Genomic DNA, 25,236 nt, shown 5'->3' on the forward strand with positions numbered 1-25,236 from the left:
TTCTCCTGAAATCCCAGAGAGCATGGAGGCATTAAATCATATAGGCTACTTTTAACTTGGTTGTTAATAACACTAATTCCACTAAAGAAGTTACGCACAAAAGACAGCTCTAGCCCTGGCTTCTTGTTCAGGGGATCCCTCTCATTAGCTTGCTTCTAGTAAATTTAGGAATAAATGCATCTCATTTAACATATGGAAGCATATATGGAAATTTTCATCAAAATGTGATTTTGCTGAATGTTTCCATATATTTCTTATGCATATTTAATTTTGGTGTAAAATTGGTGTTTTTTTTGTTACTCTGACCTCTTGCTCCACTGAAAATGAGACCTTGCCTCAATGTGACTCCAAGGTGAAATAAAAGTTATCTAAAAAATAAACGAATAAACAGCCAAGCAAGGTTTCAACAGGAGCTTACAGAAACTGACTTACAGAAATGACTTACAGTAATGTTAAATGTTAAATGTCTTGCAAAGGTTTTTAATCTTTGAAATGTATAGACTTAGGACATACAGATGGTTCAGTTTTTGATGCAGTGTCATAACGTGCAGTAAGAGGCACAGAAAACAACTTATTTTGAGTTAATCATACTGTGAGGCAGCTTGCTTGAGGAGGAAGAATCAGACTCTAAATCTTACAAGTCAGCATTGTAGCTGCCTTTGCACTGTGCTCTGAGGTAGAGAGGTAGACAGTTTTAAATCAACTTTACCGTCTGAATACTCGTGTAACACCAGTTACAACAATGAATACGTGTTCTTTCTCGCGATATTTTGCAAACGAGAACATAAGCGGAAGTAAATAGTCGCCAAGCCATGGCACGTTAGCTAATGAGGAGATAAAGTGGCAAGTTAAGAGTGGACGCTCCTAAAATTAGCAAACTGATAAGAACCATCCACAATCTTTGGAATTAATTGGGGTGGATGTTGAGCAAATAGGCTCTCCCCCTCTGCATTTCTACAATAAATAAATCGCTACAGTCAGGGAATCGTATAGCACGTTTGGGCCTTGGGAGATATGTGCTAGCTAGCTAGCGCGGCTACGCTAACGTTGCCTTTAGCACCACAACCTGGCCAAGTACCACTGAAGTGGCTAGTAGTTCACCGGCTAATGTCGGCTATCATTTTAGACAGATAAGTAACGTTACCAGCTAACGTGAACTCTGGCCGTTGTGGAGGAAAAGTTCGGCTGAATCTAAAATGATTATTGAAAACCTTGATGCCTTGAAAACATGGCTTTCTAAAACCCTCGAGCCCATGTAAGTAGCTAGCTAGCTGTTATCCCAACATAGCTTTAGCCAACTAGCTCAGGCTGAGTAGCATAGCTAACGTTAGCTTGCCTCACACCTGCTTGTATTTTGGAGGCATACAGTATTATGCATGCGGATTTAATTATTGTGTAAGATTATCTGCAATTTCCGTTATCTTACTGGGTAACTGATCCACACCCTAATCAAAATATAGCTAGCATGTCAATTTGCTGTATGTAAATCTACTTTTTTGTACTTCACTTTCCAGCTGTGAAGCAGATCCGTCTGCCCTCGCTAAGTATGTCGTTGCTTTGGTGAAAAAGGACAAAAGTGAAAAGGAACTAAAAGCCCTGTGTATTGACCAGTTGGATGTGTTTCTTCAGAAAGGTAATTGATCTCCCGCTAACATTCAATTTTTATTGTCTAACTTTGCAAGCCACTTGCGACACAATTTCATCTGGCATGTGTTCGTTGTTATGTCTGCAGAAATGTTGGGTATATGTTGCTCTTATTGTCTTCCAGAGACCCAGACATTTGTGGATAAGCTATTTGAAGCTGTAAACAACAAAAGCTACCTCCCACAGCCGGAGCAGCCATCCTCTGTGATCAAAGTTGAGATTCATCCGAAATTAGAGAAAGATGAGCAGAAAAAAGATGAGGTAATTTGATGATGATGTTAAGAATGTTGAAGGGGTAATTGGTTAAATGATAGTTTCATTAAGTAAATACTACACAGTGCAACACAATATGGAGGAGCTCTCAAGTCTGTAGCAATCTGTCATTTCTTTTATATGTACCATATGTCTGAAATTATTATTATTTTTTTCTTGTCCAGACAAATCGGGAAGAAGAGCGAGACAAGAAATTTTCTCGGAGAGTGAATCACAGCCCTCCACAATCAAGCTCTCGCTACAGCAGAGATAGCAGGTGTGTGCATCTGCCTGTTGCTTTCTGTTTTTCTGTTTTTCTGTGCCATCTGTATGTCTTCATTGCAGTGTGTCAATGATTGTTCCTTACATGGTTTGTTTCTTTTTGAACTCGTATTAAACTAAGCTTTTGCCTTGAGCTCATTTGCATGTCTTTTCTTACCCAAATTCTTAGGAGAGGGGATGACCGGAGCAAGAGGGACGACCGCTCCAGGAAGAGAGATTATGACCGCAACCCTCCAAGGAGGGACTCGTACCGAGAACGCTACAACCGCAGGAGGGGCCGCAGTCGCAGTTACAGCCGGAGCCGCAGCCGGAGCTGGAGCAAGGACCGCGTCCGAGAACGTGACAGAGAGAGGGACAGGGATAGAGACAGAGACAGGGATAGAGACAGGGACAGAGACAGGGATCGGGATCGAGACCGCAGCAGGAGCCGGTCACACAGCAGGAGTCGATCTAGAAGCAGGAGTAGAGGTGAGAACCTGACGGGTCTCTAAAATGATCCAAGACTTACAGTTAGACTAGCTGTTGCTTAGCAGGTCAACTAATGACAAAATTCAGCAGAACAAAAGATGGTATTATCTGGCACAAGTATAGTTTAGGCACATTGTCACTCTTACAGGTGTTCATGCCATACTGATATAGTTATATTCCTCTTAACATGCTTGTCTCCCTACCAGTTAGGTCTACTTGCCAGTCTGTATTTTAGCATCGAGTTGTGCCTTGCTCATGCTCCTATACATCCTAAAACCAAATGGGTACATTGTCAGTATTGTACAGCAGGGCTGCTTTTATGCTTGTGTTGCACTGGAATCAGCAGCATGTAGTTGCCTAGCTTGAAATAGAATAACTGACTCCACTTAAGTGTTTAGGGCAATATGTGCCATGCTTGAATTCTAATTCTGGAAATAATTCCAAGCAAGTATTAGACCTATGGTGACATTGCCCCAATAATAAAGTACTTACTTACGCAGAGATTATCTCTGTGGAGAGTGTTTTCATTACCCTTTGGATGCATTGGGAGTTACAAAGGAAGCCAGAAGTAACAGAGTTCTGGAAGAAGCATGCAAAACTATAGACGTTAAGTGTAAAGTTATTGTTAGTTACTGGAGAAGAGTAAAGCACTAATGCTGGTTTATATAGCAGATTGCTCTGTTTCCTTACTGGTTGGCGACAACAACTTTTTTGCCCTCATCCGTTTACAGAGCGTGATTCTGGGAAGTCAAAGTACGACCACGACAGAGCAGACAGGTCTGAGACTGGTGAGGGCTACACCCCTGCAACCCTGGTCTCCACTGCAACCACTTCACACTTCCCTGTGCCAACACTGAGCAGCACCATTACGGTCATTGCACCCACACATCATCACGGCAACAACAACACCACAGAGAGTTGGTCGGACTTCCGCCCTGACCACCCTGTGGATCGTGGTCCCTTTGGCAGAGGACCGCTTCCCCAACAGAGGAAGCGTTGCCGCGACTACGATGGTAAGAACTGATCCAACTTGTTTTTTTCTTAACAGTGTGTTAAAATTGGCTTGGCAGTTTGTGCATCCCACTATCTATAAATAGAGTGTCTGTAAAAAAGTCTGTAAAAGCTGACCTAAAAATTAATTTAGAATATTTTTGAAGACAATGAGGAACAAAGACACTTCTTTAGTATTATAGTTCTGTACGTCTGTGTTGTACTGGACAACTCTTCTGTCTTTTCCAGAGAAGGGCTTCTGCATGCGAGGGGACATGTGTCCTTTTGACCACGGAAGTGACCCGGTTGTGGTGGAGGACGTTAATTTGCCCAATATGCTCCCCTTCCAACCTCCACCCATCCCGGGTGTGGACACACAGCCGCCCCCGGGCCTTCCACCCCCTCCACCGCTCATGAACCCCCCTCCTGTGAACCTGCGCCCACCTGTGCCCCCACCAGGCACCTTGCCACCTAGCCTTCCACCTGTTGCAGGTAGGAATGCAAAAAAATCTGATTATTTTGTCTGAAATGCATTCATTTGTTTTTCCTGGGTCACACATGGTCAGTATTTACACTGATTTTGTTCAGTTTTGAGTTATTTACAATAGTTTTGCTACGTGCAATTTTAAAAACATTCTATGTTGTTTTGTTTCCATATTATTTGCGTTAATATAGCAATAATATATAAGATTTTGTTGTTTACTGTGATTAGGAGTATGACAGCAGTGTTTGCAGTGGCTATGTTTGCAACACAGAAGAACCCATGATCACAATTACACATATACAACTATTACAAAAGTCAGTTTTCTTCAAAGTAGCTTACATACATAACAATAACAAAGCAGAAAGCAAGAAATTTGGTTACCACACCAGTTAGATAACAACCAATTCCATAAGGTACGTTATAACATTTGTTTTACCAATCAGAGTGCTTGCCTGGAATTGCCCAGTATATAACATTTTATGTTTTTTTGTTCTTCATTCAACCCAGGTCCCCCTCCTCCTCTTCCGCCTTTGCAAGCCTCAGGCATGGATGCTCCTCCCAACTCCATCACCAGCTCTGTTCCCACCATTGTCACATCTGGGATGCGATCCTCACTTCCTCAGCCCTCGGCACCGCTCTTCACTTCTGGTAAATGTGTGTTTGTGTGGGTCCATTGTTTGAGTACAAAGAATGACCATGGGTGTTGCATGCATGCCTTAATGTGACTGTCAGATTCATCTGGTTTATTGTCCTCCAAGTTAAGTTTTCCTCTCACTGCTCATCAGACACCTATGAGACAGATGTGTACAATCCAGAGGCTCCCAGCATCACCAATACCTCCAGGCCTATCTATCGCCACCGGGTCAATGCCCAGAGACCCAACCTGATAGGCCTCACCATGGGGGAGATGGACCAGCCACCAAGAGGTATTGTTCACCACTCACCTCAGACTAACTGAACCATTGGAACAGTGGTGTGGTCTTTCCCCCTTGTCCTTCTGAGTTATTCTCATAACCTTTGACAGAAGGGCAAAGTGTAAGAACCTTCACCAATGTGCTTTGAGGAAACAAAGAAAGAGAATGCCAGAAATCAGTGACACATTATATAGTCACATTGTGGTTGTTCGCTACATGTTGCTTTTGTTTCTGCACATTATATAGTCACATTGTGGTTGTTCGCTACATGTTGCTTTTGTTTCTGCACATTATATAGTCACATTGTGGTTGTTCGCTACATGTTGCTTTTGTTTCTGCTGTGTGCTGAATGCAGACACTCATGAGTTACTATATTTTTGTTACTGCTCTAGTCAGTCAGAACTGACCTGTCAATGTTTCGCTGTCCTAGATAAGATATCAAACAACAACAGTATGAGGGTGGTTATGGAGTCCGACTGCAGGAAGAGACCAGCTATCTCCCACGATGGAAGCATGCCCCCCAAGAAACCTTGGTTTGATAAGTAAGACTGCTATCACTGTAATGATACAATGGAAATGCTGTCTGTGAATTTCTTGTTGAAGAAAGAATAGAATTGGAGGATGAAGCAAATTGGCCAGAATGTGTGTTTAGTAACGGCTTTATTTAACAGGTTTAATGATTTATCTTATCTCCTCAGGCCCAACTTTAGCAAGCCCAACCACCAAGGCTATCACAAGAGAGCACCTTTCAACTCGCCTAACACCAAGCTGCTGGTCCGGCAAATCCCCCACGAGCTCAACAACATCAGCAAGCTCAACGAGCACTTCAGCAAGTTTGGCACCATCGTCAACCTGCAGGTCAGTCTCTCTGTCTGATACTAGACTTGCAGTTTTCAGCTTTGATGGTGGTTTGCATTGCAATCCATAAAAGTATATAGTCACTCACCATAAGGAAACCCAAAGGTGAGCACATGCTATTAACTTGAAACCCACATATCATGTGATGTGTAATGTATGTGATGCAATGTGTGATGTAATGCAACAGTTTCCCAGTACATGGACAATATGTGTGAATCTGGTACCAAAAGATTGCTGAAATTTGAGAGTTTGAACTGTTAAAGCTGTTAACCTTAAATTCAGTTTTAGATGTCTTAAAACGTCTTTAGTTTCCTTGCTGTCTTGTTGAGAAATGGGCCCACGTATATTCTGATAGTTCTATAGTTGCTGTCATTATCATCATTTATTTCAGTTGTGAAATTGGTCTCACATTTCAACATAACTGCCTTTAGAAAGGTCTTTAAAAGTGTTAAATTTAATGCAATCAAACTTGCAAATACCCTGATCATAGTTCTTTAAATTACAAAATAATTGACGTGATCATTTATTTTTGGCTCTGCCACATCACCTACTGCAAATTTTACCCTAATCTGTTAAAATGAAAATGAATGCATCATCAACATCAGGATTTATGTAAGACACTGATTGCACATAGATGCAACACAGCACTGACACAACTTCCATAGCTCACATCTTTCTTCCCTTCCTGACAGGTGGCCTTCCAGAATGACCCAGAGGGGGCGCTGATCCAGTTTGCCTGCCCAGAAGAGGCCAGGCGAGCGATGCAGAGCACCGAGGCGGTACTCAACAACCGCTTCATCAGGGTTCACTGGTACCGTGAGGATGGAGGCGAAGCACAGGGTCAAGGACAGGGGCAGAGCCAGACTCACTCACAGCAACAGCCTCAGCCACAGCCAGTCATGGTAAAGTTACACTACAAAAATGTCCATCTTAACAAGTCAATGAGCATTGTATTTCAGTCTTGAAATCTTTTTCTTAAAATGACTGAAAAATTCTGCCAATGGGGTGAGATAAATCCACTTGCATGATTCAGGGAAATATTTGCAGAAGTAAAATTAACCCATTGGCAGATTCACTTGTTTTAATGAAAATATAATTTTAAGACTCAATAATGACTAAATGACTTGTTAAAAGAAAAATCCACTCTAAAACACAATTAAAAATGGCTTTTGGTGATGTACCGCTCATTTCTGGGCCCATTTTGTTGCTTGCTGGTGTATTTTTCTTATTCCAGCAGATAACTGGCCAAACATAGACAACATCACGTCATGTTGAGATATTTCCAGTGCAGCTACAATGGAGTTTGATAGAAAGATTTTCAGCTATCTAAAACATCAACAATAAATGTCAGGTTTTGGTGTCAGTCCCTCAGAATCAAAGAGCAAGGGCGTCCATCTAGACTCACCATTTTGCACCGATGTTCAATAATCACACGGAGAAATCCATTGTAGAAGAGGCAGAGATGCCAATTTCTCCCCCCAAAGTAGCCCCAATAGACAACAATGCAGCCACAGCTTGCATCTTTCTGGATCTGTGGCAGTTAGTGTGTGAAATATGACACCCTCTTTCATGCCTTGTTTGTTATTTGAACAACCAGACACGACACACCACAACACTTTTCTCTCTTGACTCACACATTTTCTCGACTGGAAAAACTTACTACGCTATCGCTGTTGCTCCTTCCACCTACACATATACAGTATAGAGAGCTGCCTTCTTTGTGGTTTGTTGAGTCATTCTTCACCACAAAATAACTCCCGGAATGCATTGAACATCAGAAATTGATGGACAACAACACACCAATGTAAGAGTATCTGAGGCTGGATTTTTCTTTTTATTAAGATGGATAGGTTTGCAGTTTAAGTAGGTTTTCAGTGACACTGGAGGGGTAGGAGGCGGTTGAATTTATTGTTAAAACTAAAGAGTACGTCTCCTTTTGACATCCAGCAGCCCTCAGCCACGTCTCTGAAACAGTCGGTCAAAGATCGCCTTGGACCCCTGCTCACTGGGGGCTCGGAGCCCTCCCAAGATTCCAGCGTAGCCCCTCAGGTGTGTGTGTGTATGGGTGATGATGGTTGAGGGTGTGCATTTTCCTATGTGCTTGTCAAAATCTGCAGAACATAAATGTATTTATTTATTTTTCGGTGCAGAATGCTGCCAAAATGTCAGTGAAGGAGCGTCTGGGTTTCTCTGCCAAACCAGCAGTCCCTGTCGAGAAGGTAAGAATCCACTCACTTGGCAGCATTACTGCTTTTCACACGTATATACCTAGGGCTTCTTGTGCCATGTCTCTCTCTCCCTCCCTCAACTTGCTTTTTTCTGTGTCCCACTCTTCATCTCCTTCTCTAAACACATCCTGAATTGTGTATTTAGGACACAAGAAAAATGGCTGGAAATGTTATGTTCAGTCGCCTGTTTCTGATGAATCTTATGCATTATTATCTTCTCCTTTTTAGGTGTTTTCAACCTCCACAGGTCTCACTAAGACTGTATACAACCCTGCCGCCCTGAAGGCAGTCCAGAAGACTTCTGAGGAGGCTCTGAAGAAGAAACAGGTGAGAGGACAGAGGGAGTGGTGGGAAAGGGGGGAGGAAAGGACTCAGAAGTAAGGCGATGGGCGATCTGCTAAATGCAATGGGTGACAAGTTGTCACCTTTATTCTCATACAAAGGAGGACAGGAGAGAGCGCCAAATCATTTCCCACAATTCCTTTCACAGGAAGCCCTAAGGCTGCAGCAGGATGTAAGGAAGAAGAAGCAAGAAATCCTGGAGAAGCACATTGAGACACAGAAGGTGAGATCATCTGGAAGACATGCCATAATATGGCCATCATGTCATCGCAGTTCTCATTTTTATGGTGCACAACCACATACACTTGTTTTTTTTTAATGTATATTGTGTTACTACCATTGTGGAGTATAGATATGGGCTGGTTGCTAGGGCATGAATTAAGCCTAGTACTAGACTAAAATGTAATTTTCAATGGAGATGTCCATTGGTGTTTTTTTTTTGTCTACGATTAGGCTCAATCCATGACTGAGCAAGCCCTATATGTTTTAACTGATTTTAACCAGTTTGGCTATCCGGACTGAACTGTTTTTTTTGCGTAGACTAGATTCACCAACTGTTTTTCAAAGCTGTGTTTGGGATCCGTGAGTCATTTATTGTGTGATCCTCAGTCCTTGCTTCATCTGTCAACAAACTGTAGTTTGCCTGCTTTTAAAGTGACATGACAAGGAATTTTGAAAAGGCCAACTGTTCAGAGTGAAATGATGAATTTTCACCATCTGATAGGATTATAAGTCCTTAACCTGTGAATGAAGGTGAATGAAGGTTTGGTGTACCTGTATTAGGGCACAAGAAATCTGTTTGAAGGAGTGCATGGAAAGGTGTAACCTCTGAGGTAAAAAGCAATTCCACCTAACCTCTGTTCTGCCTGTCTTCCACAGCTGCTGATCTCCAAGCTTGAGAAGAACAAAGCAATAAAGGGAGAAGATAAAGCTAAAATCATGGAAACTTTGGGCGCTCTAACCAAGAGCATCACCAAACTACAAGAGGAGATCAAGGGAATCTCAAGTAGCAACAACCCACTACGTACAGCCAAGAGCAAGGCCCAGGTAGTACATTCTCCCAGCTAATACTATGCATGCGACACACACACACACACGCACACATGCACACACAAACAAAGGCCCACTGATAGATTTTGGTTATTTGTTCATTTTGTACTATTGGCTCTTTGCGTTTCAACTGGCTGGTGATAGAAATTGATCGTATCTCACTCCTGCTGTATGACAGTTGCCCTCTTAGCAAACAAACATACACAGGATTCGCTTTCCTGCTTTGCTTTATGGTCTTGTATTGGCTGGTGACAATATATTTGAATATAAGCACACAGTGTAAGACTCCCTCTGAGCCATTGGAGAAGGAACCAGTATTTGGTGTACAGTTGTAGGTTTTTGTTATTAACTTACTTTCACTCTGCCTTGTTATTCCTATTGGGACAATTGAAGACAGCTTGTGGAATACTGCATCTCTGTTCAGTTGTATTTACAGTATCCAGAAAATAAATGTACACCTATTAGATAAGCTAAGGGGTAACTTTATTGATCCCAGTGGGGAAATGGATCATTGGAGCTGCAAAAATAATAGGATTCAGCAGGGAAAGAAGAAAACTAGAACATAAGCATGCAAATACGGGCCTTGGGGTTATGTAAACGTATCCTGCCGACAGTTTAAACACTTACACTGCAGAGTGGGAGGTATAGTAAGTAAGTAAGTAAGACTTTATTTATATAGGCCACCCATGCTACTCTGCAGCATATCTGACAAACTGCTCCGGAGGCGGGCAAACTGTGGCCTGTCTGTTAAATAGTCCATATTCCAGGAGACCATGGCTTTGTGTACCTGCATTGGTCTGAGCTTCTCCCTGACCAGGAGGGGCTGGATGGTGTTGAAAGAGAAGAGCCCCAGAGAATTAAAAAAAAAAAACATGACTCACCATGCTTCCCAGCTTCTCCTGGTGGGAATAAGCCCTATGAGCACTCAGCAGGTATGTGATGGCGTCATCCATGTCTGTGTTTACCTGGTATGCAAGCTGGAGAGGTTCGAGGGAGTCTTTCACCAGGGGTGTGAGGTGTTGCAAGACCAGCCTCTCAAAGGCCTTCATTATGTGAGAAGTCAGTGCCAAGGACATGTAGTTGTTCAGGGTACAGGAGAATCCCTTTTTAGGCACCAGGACCAGGCAGGAGGTTTTCCATAGTGTGAGCACCCCCTCCACCCTCAGGGATAGGTTGAGGAAGTGCTGGAAAACTTCTGCTAGTTGGCTGGCACATGCTTTAAGCACACTCACTGTGCTATTGTCTAACTATGTTGTCATTCACAAGTTTACTTTTGATAGTAAAAGCTGAGGATACATGGTGAAAGGGTTGCTTGGTATGTGTGTGTGTGTGTATGTGTGTTTTTACTCTTCTTACAGCCTATAACTTCTAACCTGCCTTGCCTACAAACTGCATGTGAGTGCGCAATGCATTGCTTCAGATCAGTAAAAACAATAAGGCATATAATAATATATATAGGCCATATTAATAATAAATAATAATAAACCATAACAAAAAGCCATAAGTCCATAACAGATGTCTTATATTCCTACATTTTGATTAAGCCTATAGCTGGTATTTATTTACTAGAGTCTAGTTGAGTGGTGCAGGTTATAATGATAGCATGTAGAGTTGATAAAAAAACAAACAAACAAAAAACTCAGTATGATATTGATGTGTTTAGGCGCAGAAGGAGCTGCTGGATACAGAGCTGGACCTGTACAAGAAGACTCAGGCTGGAGAGGACACTGCTTTGCTGAAGATTAGGTATACCCAGCTGCAAATTGAGGTATGGACTTCATCTTCCAAAGGGGAAGGGGTGGGAGTGCTGATTTTGAACAAAAGGTTTTTTGGTTAAAACTGTCCTAACAGCTACTCGCATAGCAGCCACTTGGTGGCACTCATGCTCCTGTGATTTAGCATCATCTGTTATAGTCACCAGAATTTTGAGGCACTTTCAGAAGCTTGTATCTTCACTTTTCTAATTGTGTGTTTGAAGAAAATGGAACGTGTTGTATGATTGCAGTAAAGTTTATGGTGACTTTTACAAACCAGATATTTGTGTCCTGTTTGACTCCCCCCCCCCCCCCCCCCCTCCCTTTTGCCCAGGCGGCTAAACGGGGTATTCTGGCGCCGGGTCGAGGCCGGGGGGTCCATGCTCGGGGCCGCGGTTCCCTCAGAGCGCGGGGGAGAGGCTCCAGAGGGCGAGGAAGAGGTGTGCCACTGCATGCGGTTGTGGACCATCGACCACGAGCGCTGGAGATCTCTGGTTTCAGTGAAGCAGACCGTGTAGACTTGCTGCCACACTTTGCTGTAAGTCACCTTCAAACTGCATTATTGGGAAAGGAAGGTTTGATATCCAGATATGAACCAATATGGCCATGCGATGGAAATGCCGCTTAGGATTTGTGTTCTGGATAGTAGTATAGTGAGTAAATCATAGAATTAGAAGAGAAATCAATGATGCAAGAGTTTCATTTTATCAATAATTGCACAGGATTAATGCTGGCTTGTCTAGTCTTGTTTATTTATATAGCCCTTTATCACAAGCATGTCTCAAAGGGCTTTAGATAGCATCATGTGAAAAAAGTGACCAAAATGTTTGTGTTTCCCCCATCTTGAAGCAATTTGGAGAGATTGAAGATTGCCAAATTGATGAACACACCCTGTGTGCAGTCATCACTTACAGGACCAGAGCTGAAGCAGAGCAGGTGGGTTACCTACCAGGCACACACACTAACTGCTTTTCTTGACCTTCATAAGATTCAAGTAGTGCAAGGCTTTTCCAATATTTGGACTCTGATGTTGTGTATGACGCACTGTCTCCACCACAGCACCAAAAACCACATGATTCATTTTAATCTCTTTCTTCTCACCATGTATTTTCCCTTCTCGTTCTGTGTGTTTCTTCTGCCTCCAGGCGGCAGTTCATGGAGTGAAGCTGAACAACCAGAGTTTGCGTCTGGCCTGGCACAAGCCTGCGACGGCCCTCAGCACTGTGGATGCTGATGAGGCAGAGCCAGAGGATGACGAGGTAAGAGGGGATTTCTCATTTTGCACGCACTTAAATTGGCATCATACAAGCACTTATGGTAGCTGATTGGTGCTCTTGATGCTGCTTCAGTTTATCTGTACAGATAATCTCTCAAAAAAGGTCTTAACTTATTTTTACTCTCACTCTAGTATCCAGAACTGGGAAATATTTAGTGTAAAGCAGGGATGTTTCAGTGTTTTTCGTTTGGAAATCACATCAGTCAAGCTTATCGAATTAAAGAAATTATTTTCAGTAATCGTTGTGGAAATTAACTTGAATTGTATCATCACAGCGTGTGTTGCCTTGATTGGCCATTATTTTAAGGAATAAGTGTTATATTTAGAAAACACACAAGAGGGAGCCATACACATTACAGCGGTGTGCTCACATGGTGCTTTGTGTGGTGGGTCTGTTGAAATTGGCTGATTTATAACAGACTTATGCCTAACATTTTTTTTTGTCTGTGAGGAGAGGAAATACTGTGTTAATAGTGATAGATTAGAAATTGATTATTCTAAATTCTTGAATTGTATGGTCATTTTAATCAGGAAGGCTTTAACTGCACATGTACTCAAAAGTATAAACTTATTCCCTTCCTTTCTCACATACTTGCCATATCCATCAATAGTTGAGTATATACTTCTAGCATCAAATTGTTGATGTGCTCTGTGATTATTTAATTTTACCCTCACTCATGCTGCACTGTCATAGTTTACCATTTTCCTGATAAAATCTTTCTCAGTCAAACCCAGAAACAGGATAACATCCCAGAATTTTCAGTATACTGATGTTGGAGGAAAATGTGTCCACCAAACCCCTTCAAATTCACTATACTCGTGCAGTACAGCCTACTGATTAGCAGGTAATACAGTTTTCAAAAACATTGGCTGTACCTATAAATACTTAGCAAGTAGGTATGTAGACAGGCAGAATTAGGAGAACCGGGAAGAACCAGGTGGGCTGGTGAGTGTGTGTGGGTCGGCATGGAACAGTTTTATAAACTGACCAAGTTGACTTGATGCATGAATCGACCGCTGGTGGTCTGTGTGGTTTCACTGACCCACTCTTCCCTTTGCTCTGTGTCTCACACACACACACACATGCACCCCCCACCTGGATTGACCAAGTCCAGGTTTGTTTTACAGTGTGATTAGTCAGCTAATGACAAAATGACAAGTTCAGGAAGGTCAGATTGTAAACAAAATTGCGAAAAAGGTGGAGCTGAAGAGGTGTGGATTAAAAAAATTAAATCACTGCAATAGGATGCAGCAAAATATGCCTGACCAACATGTTTTGCGTGTAAATAAGCTGGCAGCCATAAGATAATAATGGTTATAATGAGACAGGTAGAGAGAGTGGACCAAACCTCAGGCACGCGGTATGGAAAATGCGTTGCGCAATGTCCTTAGCGCTGTGCTGTTAAAGGATCTGTTGGCCTGAGTATAAATTATTGCGCTTTTAACAGCAAAATGGTTATGAAATGGCCATCTGAGTGATATGCAGCAGTGCATTGACTTTGCCATGTCATTAATGATCTAATGATGTAAGAATCTCATTTTGATGATGCTTTTTGAGTCTAGGCCCAGTTATTGATGAGTCAGTGACAGGAGGACCCTTGAGGACAGGACAAGCTGCACAATGGTATTGGAAAGGCACTTCACTATGCAAACTGCAGTGAGGATGTGTGGATTACTACTACCACTCCAGTATTATTAATGTTTTTATTATTACTGAATTGATTCAAAGTGCAGAAAAAAAAGAAGACATTATAAAGGGAATAGGACTAGGGGAAATGAAATAAGACATTTCAGCATGTACAAAAAAAAAGTCATAGTGGTTTCAATCAAACAATGTATGTTCATATTATCCCAGTTTTAGCTGGGTTAGGGTTACACACACATGCGCACACACACACACACACACATATACATCCTCCCCTTCCTGCGTGGAGGGGAGATGACACTCAAAGGGTCTCACCATCTAAAACGCCACGTGTGCACTTGAAATTGTCTACGGAGAGCGTTTATCTCCGTCTGTATTCTCATACCAGTTCCAGGAAGAGTCGCTGAGTGATGATGCGTTGCTTCAGGACGATGATGAGGAGGAAGATGACAACGAGCCTCGCTCCTGGCGCAGATGAAGATCCTTCAGAGGACCCCCGGGTTGCACTGGTGTGGAAAATATGCAGCTGTTGCAACGACTCGACAAGTTTTCAATGCCCGTTTTTAAAACGACTAGGCACATTTCACTTTGGCTAGACTTAACAGTTCTTTGTTTTGAGGTTTTTTTTTTTTTGTTTTTTTTTGCAGAAATATGTACTGGCAAAAGTACTATGTGTAAGTTTGATTACGTTTAATGTGTATACCAGTTTCAACAATGGTGTTTTTTTTTTTAATGCTCTTAAACTGTAGAAATAGTTCTGTAACTTGTCTTTTGTTATTTTGATTGACAAAACCTGAGCAAATTTGTCTGGACACGTGACAACTAGTCAATTTATGACACATATGTTGAACTTTTGGTTTAAGTTGACAGAAAACAACGAAACCTGTTGTAACTTTACTGAAAGACTAGGTTTTGCTGAATAGTATTAGATTGACTGAATAGTTGCTCATGTGTAAATATTTTATGTATGGGTTTTAATGATTTGTATGACGGCTTTGCTTCTCAATTCTTGGCTTTACTTTGAATTGTAAAAAAAAAAATAAAGAATTGAAATGGTCTGAAAAAAATGCTGCAAAAAAAAAAAGCGAAAATATTGTGGCAATGAAAAAAGAACAATCAAAAAAAGAAGAAAAAAAAGCTGAAAAAAGACCATTTCAAAAAAACACCCTTACTTTTTCCCAAAAGAGCAAAATTCCTACCAAAATTCCCTTTTCCCTTAATCCACTTTTGTGGATTGGTAAGTAAAGCTGCTATTCAGTATTGATTTCCTTGCCAAGGTAAGAAAACGTTTTAATTTTTTTAGTTTTATTTTACATTATGTTCTCATGAAATGTTGAATTTAATGCTTTTTCAGTGTTGCCTTGCATAGCATATTAAGAATTTAACTTAATTAAATGCTGTTAATTAAACTTAATTTGCATGGCAGAACTGGAATACATGTGGATAGAAAAAACATGATCTTAATTTTGATGCCACAAGAGTTCATGAATGGTAAAACATTTGTTTGTGTTAATTTTGCTGCAGGAGCCGTCAATCAGCAGGATGCAGCTGCACCACGTCTTCCTCCAAGAGGCTTCAACAGTCAACAACAAAGACTTTTTATTCTTAAAATGTAATCATGTATTTACTGTAACAATCCGTTTGGTGTTTTGTCCCTAACTAAATTCTGCTGTTTCAAACATACAAAGATTTTTTATGAGTTACTTGTAATTTAAATTAAAACATTGATCAGAACTTTACCTTGTGCTCTGGATAATTATTTGCTTACTACAGGTTTCAGAGAGCCATCTGGGTTTATAAAAGTCTGGAAAGGTTGACCACTGTCTATATGCAACAAAAACTCCAGATGATTCAAGCTATTTTAGTTTTCTATACCTCAGGAGAACTAAAAATATCCATCCAGAAAAATACCTATATGTTGCACTATGTGACATGGTAGACCGTCCCTTTTTGGACTTTTCCAAAGTCTAGATTAAAGACAAGTTAGGATGAAATTTTATTGATCCTTGTAGAGAATTTGGGTAAATTTGGTTAATCAAGCATTCATTATCTAACCAATAAACGTTGGAACAGCCTGCCTGAGGAAGTAATAGTTTTAAGACGCATCTGAAAACTAATTTCAGCTCATGCTATAGTAGGTTTGTTAATTTGCTGGGAGAACAGTTTCTGAATTGGATATGGTTTCAACAAGCCAGAAATGCCAACTTGACTTAGATTTTATGGTTTACTTTGCGATGAACTGTTGAGTGGACTTTCAAGCCTATGGTGTTATATTTTTATTTTTTCATTTGTATTGTTGAAATTACAGTACCGTTAGTACCATAGTCTTGTGCTATTTCTTTTCACCAGTGTGGGCCTTAATAGAGCCATCACTGCAAATCTTCCTTTTATTTTAGCTGATTCTTTTGTTTGATTTGTTTGTTACTTTTACAGTGCAGCAGGTGCAATATAAAAGCGCTGTACAACAAATTATCATCTCCCTCTATCTTTTAATTTTGATTACCCATTGCCTACCTAACATAGGCTAAAAATAACCGGCCAAACGCTACATGCTTACTGCAAACCTAAAGTGTTTAGGTGCAAAAGACGATTACTTTCTATAAGGGGTTGCTCTACACCTGCAGAGCAGCTCTCTGCAGTACAGCTCCCACAATTCCTCAGTCTTGAATAAGAGAGGACAAATAACCCAATCAGGGTGTTCACCAGTTCAGTGATGCTGGCCCCCCCTTGGTGCTTGTCAGGCTTGCAGGGATAATTGTGAGAAATCAGATTTGCTCTTGTAGACTCTCTGCTGTTTATCATTTTAGCCTTTTTTCCCTCTGCCCTTCCACCAAAATACCTTTTTCTCACATCCCTCCATCCTCAGTATGTGAGTGTTAAATGCCCCCTCCTGCCATGTCATTTACCTACTGGGGCTTCATCACACTCTGCACACAAGTGAAAAGAGAATGCAAGATTCATTTGTGATCTAACAAGCCGGGCCCTTGCGGTTTTTGTAGCACAATCCTGTGGCAGACATGAACCTGTAGTTTTCATTCCTGTAGCTTTCTTTTGTCATGTCACTGGTTTGACTGACACACGTTCTCCATGTCCTGACAGTTGTTTAATAGCACCACTTGGAATGGCCGCACTAATAAATGTGGTTCAGAGAGTAAGGCTCCGGGATCGTTCCCTATGCGGTCCACAGCCACTTTGACTGCTGATGTGACCGGCATGCTGGAGCGTCTCTGACTGCCTCCCTTTGTGTCTCAGTGGGGAGAGGATGTTTATATGCTCCGTGTGAGCGCAGAAAACACGGGCTAACGAGTTTACGACATCTCTGCCATCCGTTATATAGATCTTTACTTGCTGATTTGTGTCAAGGAGACAAATGGCGTGAAATTTTGGAATGAGTTTTAATAATGCTGATTGATTGATTTTTTTCAAAATATGGACTTGGGGAAGAAAGGATTTGAAAGAATGTCTTTATTCTCAAAGTTTCAAAGAAGAAAAATAACTCAAGGATTCTTGTGTTCAAAGTCACATTTTTGTTTGCTAGGAGATATAGGCTATCTGTCAATGAATGTGATTGTTGCGTTTTTTGAAGGCCTCAGGGGCTCTAGAAGTCGGTCATATGGATATGGAACAACTGGGACAAGGCATAACATTACACACTTCTAATGCATTTATTCACATTCATTTGAATAGCATCGCTGCATTTTCACAACATGAAAAAACATTGCTCCATGCCAATTAATACCAATTACCAATTAAGAAATTTTGTCAAATAAGACGTGCGAGATAAGTGCTCCTTCTGTCGATGGAAAGTGTGGTTACACAAATTTTCGGTCACTTTTGTCATTTTCAACCTTTATGTTGAAGTCTTAAGATGTAAGGAAGGCGAAGCCGGTCTCAAATAAACAGTGACCCCTCCCAACACACTCCTCTATGCTTTCACACGCCTTGCCCCCATCGCTACAATGCCAGTTCTCTGTATAGCCATTAATATTTTATGTGATCATGGGCCTCCATAAGCAAATTTCAGTCCCTAGCAAGTTGAGCCAAAGCATGATTAATTTAGTATTTATACCCCGACAACCCTTTAAACAACACAGGGCCCCCGGCCACAAAGCAAGGCACAGTTTGAAACAAAACTAGCAGCCCCTAAATCATAATCAACATAGTCATTCAGGATCATTTGAGTTTGGGGACACATTTTTTTTTCCTGTAACACCAGCTGCAGTTTTGGTGAAGAATCAGCGCCTGTGCGAGGAACGTAGTCTCAGTTGTTAGCCTCACCAGTCAATTTTACTGTTACTTAAAAGAAATCTTTGTTATTGCTCTGCTGCACAAGACAAAGCCACTCTTGTTTGTTCTAAAACCCTCTCCATCATCCTCAGTTTGTCTGCTCAGTGGGCATGTTGACGGGAAATGCTGCTGTGCTAGACTTAACAGGGGCCTTTAACCCACCCTGCTGGCCTCTGCTGGACCACAGATCCCAGGTAACCCAGCAAGCAGGGAAATGCCATCAATAAATCAAGACATGGCTAGTCTGAAGCTGTTTAGTGTTTACAGCTGAAAACATGGGAGTGTTTGGAGACGATGGAACAATGGATACTGATTCTAGTTTCTTTGTGGAATACATTCAGAATAGCCATTTTTTAAAATTCTTTTGGGACATTTGTTTTTAATGTACAGTACACATATTGGTTAGTGCAGTGGTTCTCAAAGTGGGGTCTGGGGACCCGCAGGGGTCCTTGAGGGGATTCCAGGGGGTCCTCAGCAGAATGAGAAATGGTTTAATGTATACTATACTACTACTATACTACTGCTACTATAATTCACTTGAAATGATCTTGATTAAAAAATGACTATTGCAGTCATAGGTTTCATTCTCACCACTATTAGCTCACCATGTACAGTGTAGACTGTTCTACAACTCAAATCAATTACAACAAAAATCTTCACATATGAGAAAAATCTTGTCAAATGGAAGTCCTTAAAGCCCCCAATGAAATGAACTCCCATTACTTTTACTTCCTGGAAAAGTAGTACCTTTAATGGTGACCTCATGCTACACTAGTAAGCGTAAATATACATTTCAACTAATAAAAGCACACAGATTTTTGAACAATTCTGCCTCTCTGCCCCTCTGATCACATAAAACTGCTTTTCTTTCCCTGACTGATATTCCATTGGTTTAGACTTTTGAATGATCCCCCACTGCATTATGTCCCACCCCAACATCCTGTTTTAACAGGAAATGCATCAAATCAAGGAAGTAAAGATGCCGTTTCATGGGGTATTTAATGTGTGTGTATTTAGGGTCAGTGACTTGGAAATGTTTGAGATGGAGGGAGAGAGAGAGCATGAGAAAGACAATGACATGCATAAAAGGCTGCTACTCATGCCTATAATGTGACAAGTACATGTGAGGCCTAGCTGCTGACCAATCAGGACACCCAAAGATAACTTTACATGTGTTGGTAATTGCTCTGTTCACATAATAATTTGCATAATGGCCAAAGTGGGATCAAGTTAATATGTGACTAGACATTGTTAGTGGCTATGCTAAATTGATTATTTCTCTGTGTGTTTGTTTTTGAGATGCTGCCTTCCTATTACCTTATCTGTAGCTCCACTGCAGTCTCCTTTCCCCTGTTAGGATGAGTGTCTTATTGTAGTAAGTCATTTAAAATGTAATTAGGCTATACACTAACATGATCACTGTACAGTTCAACTTCATTAAAGATAATCTCTCTGCACGGTGAAGCAGCAGAGGCTCTGCTTGACACTCTAGGCCCCTCCCTCTACCCTATCTGCTGTCATTGATTGGCGCAGTGATTTGCAGCATGTAATCCAATGCTCTGTGACAGGTTGTAACTGAGGTTAAAGATGGCAATTTAATTATGTGTCAGAGGTCACATTAAAGACTGACCCTTGACCCATTACCAGAAGACTCTGCTGATTAGTGACAACCTTTTGTTATTGTTTGAACCGAACAACATGAGAGAGTGATCTTGTTGATGGTGAGTGCAGAATAAGAAGTAATGGATGCAGTATTCAGTTTAATGCAGGATCAGTGGCTTTCTAGGAGCTCTGAAATGGAAATTTAGGTATCCAAAAGAAAAATAAATGCAGAACTAATATTGGTTGATTTCCTAGTGTATGGCTTGGAAAAATGCATCCATTCCTATTTTGTACATTGTATACCACACCCAAATTCTTGGCTACAGGCTTAATGTTAATGCTAGGTTTCCAAAATATAGTCTAGAACCTGATGGAATTTAGGGGGCCAAATAGAACAATCTCTGCCTTATTTTTGTTAAGGAAACTTTGGGACATCCAGCACTTTAGATCTGAAAGACAATCCTTAAGGCTATTGAGGGTGCTGGAGTCTCCTGGTTTTATAGGTACATATATCTGTGTGTCATCTGCATAACATCGAAAATGAGTATCATGTTTACGAATGATGTCACCAAGTGGAAGCATATAAATAAAGAATAATAGAGGGCCTATGATTGAATCTTGTGGAACATCATATTTAAGAAGACCTGTAGAAGAAGTGGAGTAACCAAACACAGAGAACGTTCTATTCAGAAGATCAGATTTAAACGTCCGTGAGCCCTAACCAAATTTCCAGGCGATAAAGCAAAATATTGTGATCAGCTATGTCAAAATCTGCACTAAGATCAAGGAGAATCGGGATGGACTGTACTATGGAGGGCTCTAAAGCCTGACTGTGTGATGTTGTTCGTATTCATGAAAGATATTAGAGACAACGATTTTAGTGCCTTGGCTAAAAATGGCAGTTTGGTCTTGTAATTATTGAGAGGTTTTTTTCAGGAGGTGTTGGACAATGGCATATTTATAGTATCTTTTAAGATAGATAGATAGATAGATAGATAAGTAGGAGGTAGGTAGGTAGGTGGGTAGATATGAATAATGGCACTTTGAACGAACCCATGCCCTTCACATAAAAAATGAAGTTCATGGAGTTACAAGGGTTTAGGTATTTTGGGAATTCAGGGTGTTGCAGACCTCTAGCTGCTTTGTTTTTAATATAACCTAAATGATTAATCAGGCACTTTTTATTTTTTGAGAAAATGAATGACTTTGACTTGTTTATGACCGTGTGAATAAGTACAAAGTAGTTCTATTCTGTCATTAGGCCCCTGGGTACAAGCACCGACTAACATTTCTATAGCCAGCCACATATGCAAATGATAGGGCAATTGTAGATATACAAATATGTACCCATGGTCCACACGGCCTAATGGCCTCCCTCCCTCTGGCTAGCTCAATGGCTCATTTAGATATCTGCTTGGTTTATTATGTGAATAAGTCACGCCTGGCTTGTTACGACCCTCTAGGTTCCTGTTTCTGCTGTGTAGCTTAGATGTGTGGTGCTCAATTAGGCTGCCTAGCTGGCAGAGTTAACCCTTTGCGCCAGATAAGCTGTTTTTCCTTGGCCAGATGGGGTTGGTACAGTATGGGGGTTCCAAGCAGGGATCAAAAGATCAATCCTAATACAGTGCTACCAAGCTGACCTCTCAGATGTAATAAAGGCGCCATCTTTCACCCTTGGGGCCTATTCAGAGCCCCCCCACCCAATGAACAAACCTGGTATCTCTAAATTAGCTGACTTGGTTGCCCTGCAGGTAATTGCATTAGTTTATCAATGTTCAACACAATTTATTACTTACACCAGTACCAGTAGGATCCCGGTGTTAATGTCCTCTGTGAAGAGACAGCAAAGTAAGGGGGATGTGTTTGTCTGTGTGAGTGTGTGTGTGTGTGTGTGTGTGATTATGTCTGTGTATGTGTGCCTCTTAGCAAATAAAGAAAAGTAAACACAATGACACCAACAAATGAAATTAAAAGTTTTTAATGCCAGAGGTTAGGGTTTATACATTCAAATCTAATCTTAAAGACGACCAAGATCTTATTATGTAGGATTCGGACCTGTTCTCAACCTTACATCTCACTAGATGTGAGAATATTCCCATATTCACATTATTTATAGGTGACCTTGTTGTTGCCTTGAGCTGTCAGATTAACTGTCCCTCCCTTCCTCCCCCCCACACCTCCAACTCCCTCCAACCCCTTTTTCTCACCCGTCTCTGATAGTCATCATTAGTGCGAGCACTTGTTTTAAAACTTTATAAGACAGCAAACTCCAGACTTATGCCTTAATAGGTGCTTAAATCAGATTGCCTTTCATTACACTCAAACAATATTGCTATCTGTAGCTTTCTATGGAGTCTTCTGGCCAGAGGCTGCTGCATGCCTCCCTCACATCTGTATGCATTATGGATCTGTCTGAGGTTGTAATAAACAGACCCTGCTCTTATTCCTGCTTCCTGGTATCATTATTCCTTGCCCCTCAGATGGATTATGGCCCACTGTGCAACATGTAGATGAGTGGCGCTCCTCTGATTGCCTTATGGCCATCAGGCTTTGCATATTTACTGCCCATGAATCATGGTGCACAGAAAACCCACAGCAACATATTCCAAGCCTCCCCCCTCACTTTTACCCTCCACTCTATTTTACCCTTTCTCTGTCATTTGGTCTCTCATTCTCTCTTCTTTTCCTCTAACTCTTTTTCTCCCTCGCTCTCCCTCTCTTTCCCCCTCACCACTTTTCTCTTGTTCTCTCTCTGTCTCTCCCTGTGCCTTGATCCTGCTCTATGCATTCCCAGTCGCTTAATTAAAGCATGTATTATTAATACTGCTATATCTTTGTCCATCCTTCTTCCCTGCTCATATGACTGCTACATTAAGTGTAAATTGTTTCGCTGTAATTCCCTTTTAATGTCCCTGTTATAATCAGTGTTTCTGGTGTGCGGAGGAATGGGAGGGAAGAGAGAGAGGAAGGGGGGAGAGAGAGAGAGAGCATAGAAAGGCTTTTACTGTAACTTACTGTTTGATGTGTGGATTGCATACTTTGGGTCCCGTAATTAGGTCTGTTTTACAAGTCAAATGTATATGGCAGCAGTCTGCGAAATATGAGACTAATAAAAGTTGTCAGATGTGGCTGAGTACAGTATGTTGGCTGTCTCTGCTAAGCTCTAGGGTAAGAGCAGCTCACTTCAGTGCTTAAAACGTCACTTTTTGATGATGGCTACCCATTGTCCTCTGAAAATTGGTCATAACCTTAACTTAAACCCTCACATGATTTGTAACATTTTGAGAGCAAATCTGACGTTTTTATAGTGAAGAATTGTTGATAGCTCCCTATTGATTCAATGGGATGTGTTTGTCTTGTCTTTTGTCCTGCTTTTTTTAAGATTCATCAAACCTTATGAACAGTTTGGTGGGGACTAGCACTGGTCAAAATGAACTGACCCATGAGATTTCTGTTCCACGTCAAAGGCACTTTCTTCCACCCTCTTCTAACCATCATATCTAATGAATTGGTGCTGATGCTGTGCCATTTATCAGTCGCAGAGAGCCTGGTCCACCGTTATTGATTCTGGAAGGCCAATTGGCCGGGAGGGCACCGTAAACCAGTGGATTTATAACCCAGAACCTTCAATGTCAGATGATGGCTGCAGAATGAGATCGTAAGAAGCTGAATGAGTGTAGTGACAATAAATAAAGGGAACGAAATATAATCTGGCAGACAGACACAAGGCTGTCGATAGCATCAGCGTCTCCGATGTCCTCCGAGTGATTACCGGGGCAGGGATGATCGGCCGTGGTGTATGACACTGGCGGGGTGTGACATTTCTTCCTTGTATCTGAGTTCTGTCTTTGGTGAGATAGATGTTGCCCATGACTAATGGCATGGCTATCATGTCAGACAGAGGCCGGCCCGCTCCGTGAAGCACGTAGGTAACGGGGGAAATAGTGCGAGGGCCCGGTAATATCGTAAAACAGTGTTTAAATATTTTAATTTCATTTGTCAGAGGGGCCCCTCCCTTGCACTCCATTACCCTGACAACCATCCCTCATCAGCTGAATGAGTGCATTATTCATTAGCACTAATTATTTTCACATAACGTCTGCCCCGATATATTTAACCTCCACATTACACCCGGGATAATGGCCTTGTAAAATTGAATTGCGAGAAAGAAGTGGAGTTGGAAAGCTCATTTAAAGAACATAAGAGGGAGAAAAGGAGTAAGGGAGGTGTGGGGGGGGGGGTGAGGAGTTGAAGCAGCTGGAGTGAAGAGGGGGGTTGACAAGAAGAGTGCTAAGCACTTTGGGACATGGAGCCCCAGAAGTGACGGGACATTTGTTCCTGTCTCATTTGCATGCTAAGAGAAGAGCCCGGTGGTTCTCCGTTGGGTTGAAGAGATACCTAAATGCCCTGTGGGGTGAAGGTGCCCTCCAGCCAGGGAGTTAAGATTAGCTCTCGCTGACCTGACACATGACCTCAGCCATCAAGATAGAAACACCTGACCCGGGACGAGTGGAATGGGGAGCAGACAGGCGAGTCTTTGTCTCTTCCTGTGTGTGTGTGTGTCTGCAGAGGGTAGGGCCCGTCTCCACGAACTACATTGTTTTACCTCTTCTCGTCTTCCTCCTTCGTCTCCGCTTGCTCCTCATCTTCCCCTCTCTTCTTCCTCCTCCTCTTATTTCGCTTTATATTCTGCTACTTACCTGCAGCTGGCTCACAGATGATTGAAAAAAGGGCTAAATCAGCCACTCAGGCCTTGGCTCCTATTCCCCACTGAGAAGTACAGGCATTCTCTATACAGACAAACTTCAAAACAGGCCGAGGACCAAGGAAGCCTTTATTCCTCCTTTGCTTATTCATGAGATTGACATTCACCAGCATGCAAAATTTAGACCTTTACTGGGCTTGCTGCTCCACTTGCTTTATCCCCGCTCTCTTCTGGGCAAGAGCTGTGACCCCTGCCAATACCATGCACACCCACACACAAATAAACAGAGGAGCGCACAAACAAATATGTATACTGAAATAGACAGTCACACGCACACATAAATGACGTGAATGACGTAAATGATGTTTAGTCAAACTGCAACATACTACTTTATCGATACAGTGTGCCCCATCCCACCAAATCAATCAACTGAACTGATTTCAAGTTTTGGGGAA

The 25,236-nt window shown here is 41.6% G+C and overlaps 1 protein-coding gene across 3 annotated transcripts; it reads left to right on the forward strand.

Annotated features, from left to right (window-relative positions):
- The first annotated feature begins 801 nt into the window (after window positions 1–801).
- On the forward strand, window positions 802–15,914 carry rbm26 (RNA binding motif protein 26). 3 transcript variants are annotated; one of them, XM_071914988.2, is made up of 22 exons: window positions 802–1,255; window positions 1,515–1,633; window positions 1,769–1,905; window positions 2,082–2,173; window positions 2,348–2,646; window positions 3,378–3,659; window positions 3,886–4,128; window positions 4,628–4,768; window positions 4,906–5,046; window positions 5,465–5,576; window positions 5,733–5,892; window positions 6,585–6,794; window positions 7,840–7,941; window positions 8,043–8,111; window positions 8,349–8,447; window positions 8,611–8,685; window positions 9,342–9,509; window positions 11,176–11,280; window positions 11,601–11,804; window positions 12,116–12,202; window positions 12,412–12,525; window positions 14,576–15,914. In XM_071914988.2, the coding sequence occupies exons 1-22, from the start codon at window positions 1,197–1,199 to the stop codon at window positions 14,663–14,665; spliced, it is 3,108 nt and encodes a 1,035-aa protein (XP_071771089.1). In that variant the 5' UTR covers window positions 802–1,196; the 3' UTR covers window positions 14,666–15,914. The 3 variants fall into 3 exon arrangements, with proteins under 3 accessions (XP_071771089.1, XP_071771090.1, XP_071771091.1); XM_071914989.2 differs by having other exon boundaries at window positions 7,843–7,941; XM_071914990.2 differs by lacking the exon at window positions 7,840–7,941.
- The last annotated feature ends 9,322 nt before the right edge of the window (window positions 15,915–25,236 follow it).

Source organism: Centroberyx gerrardi, chromosome 1, assembly GCF_048128805.1.
Source record: "Centroberyx gerrardi isolate f3 chromosome 1, fCenGer3.hap1.cur.20231027, whole genome shotgun sequence".
In the NCBI taxonomy this organism is placed as follows: domain Eukaryota; kingdom Metazoa; phylum Chordata; class Actinopteri; order Beryciformes; family Berycidae; genus Centroberyx; species Centroberyx gerrardi.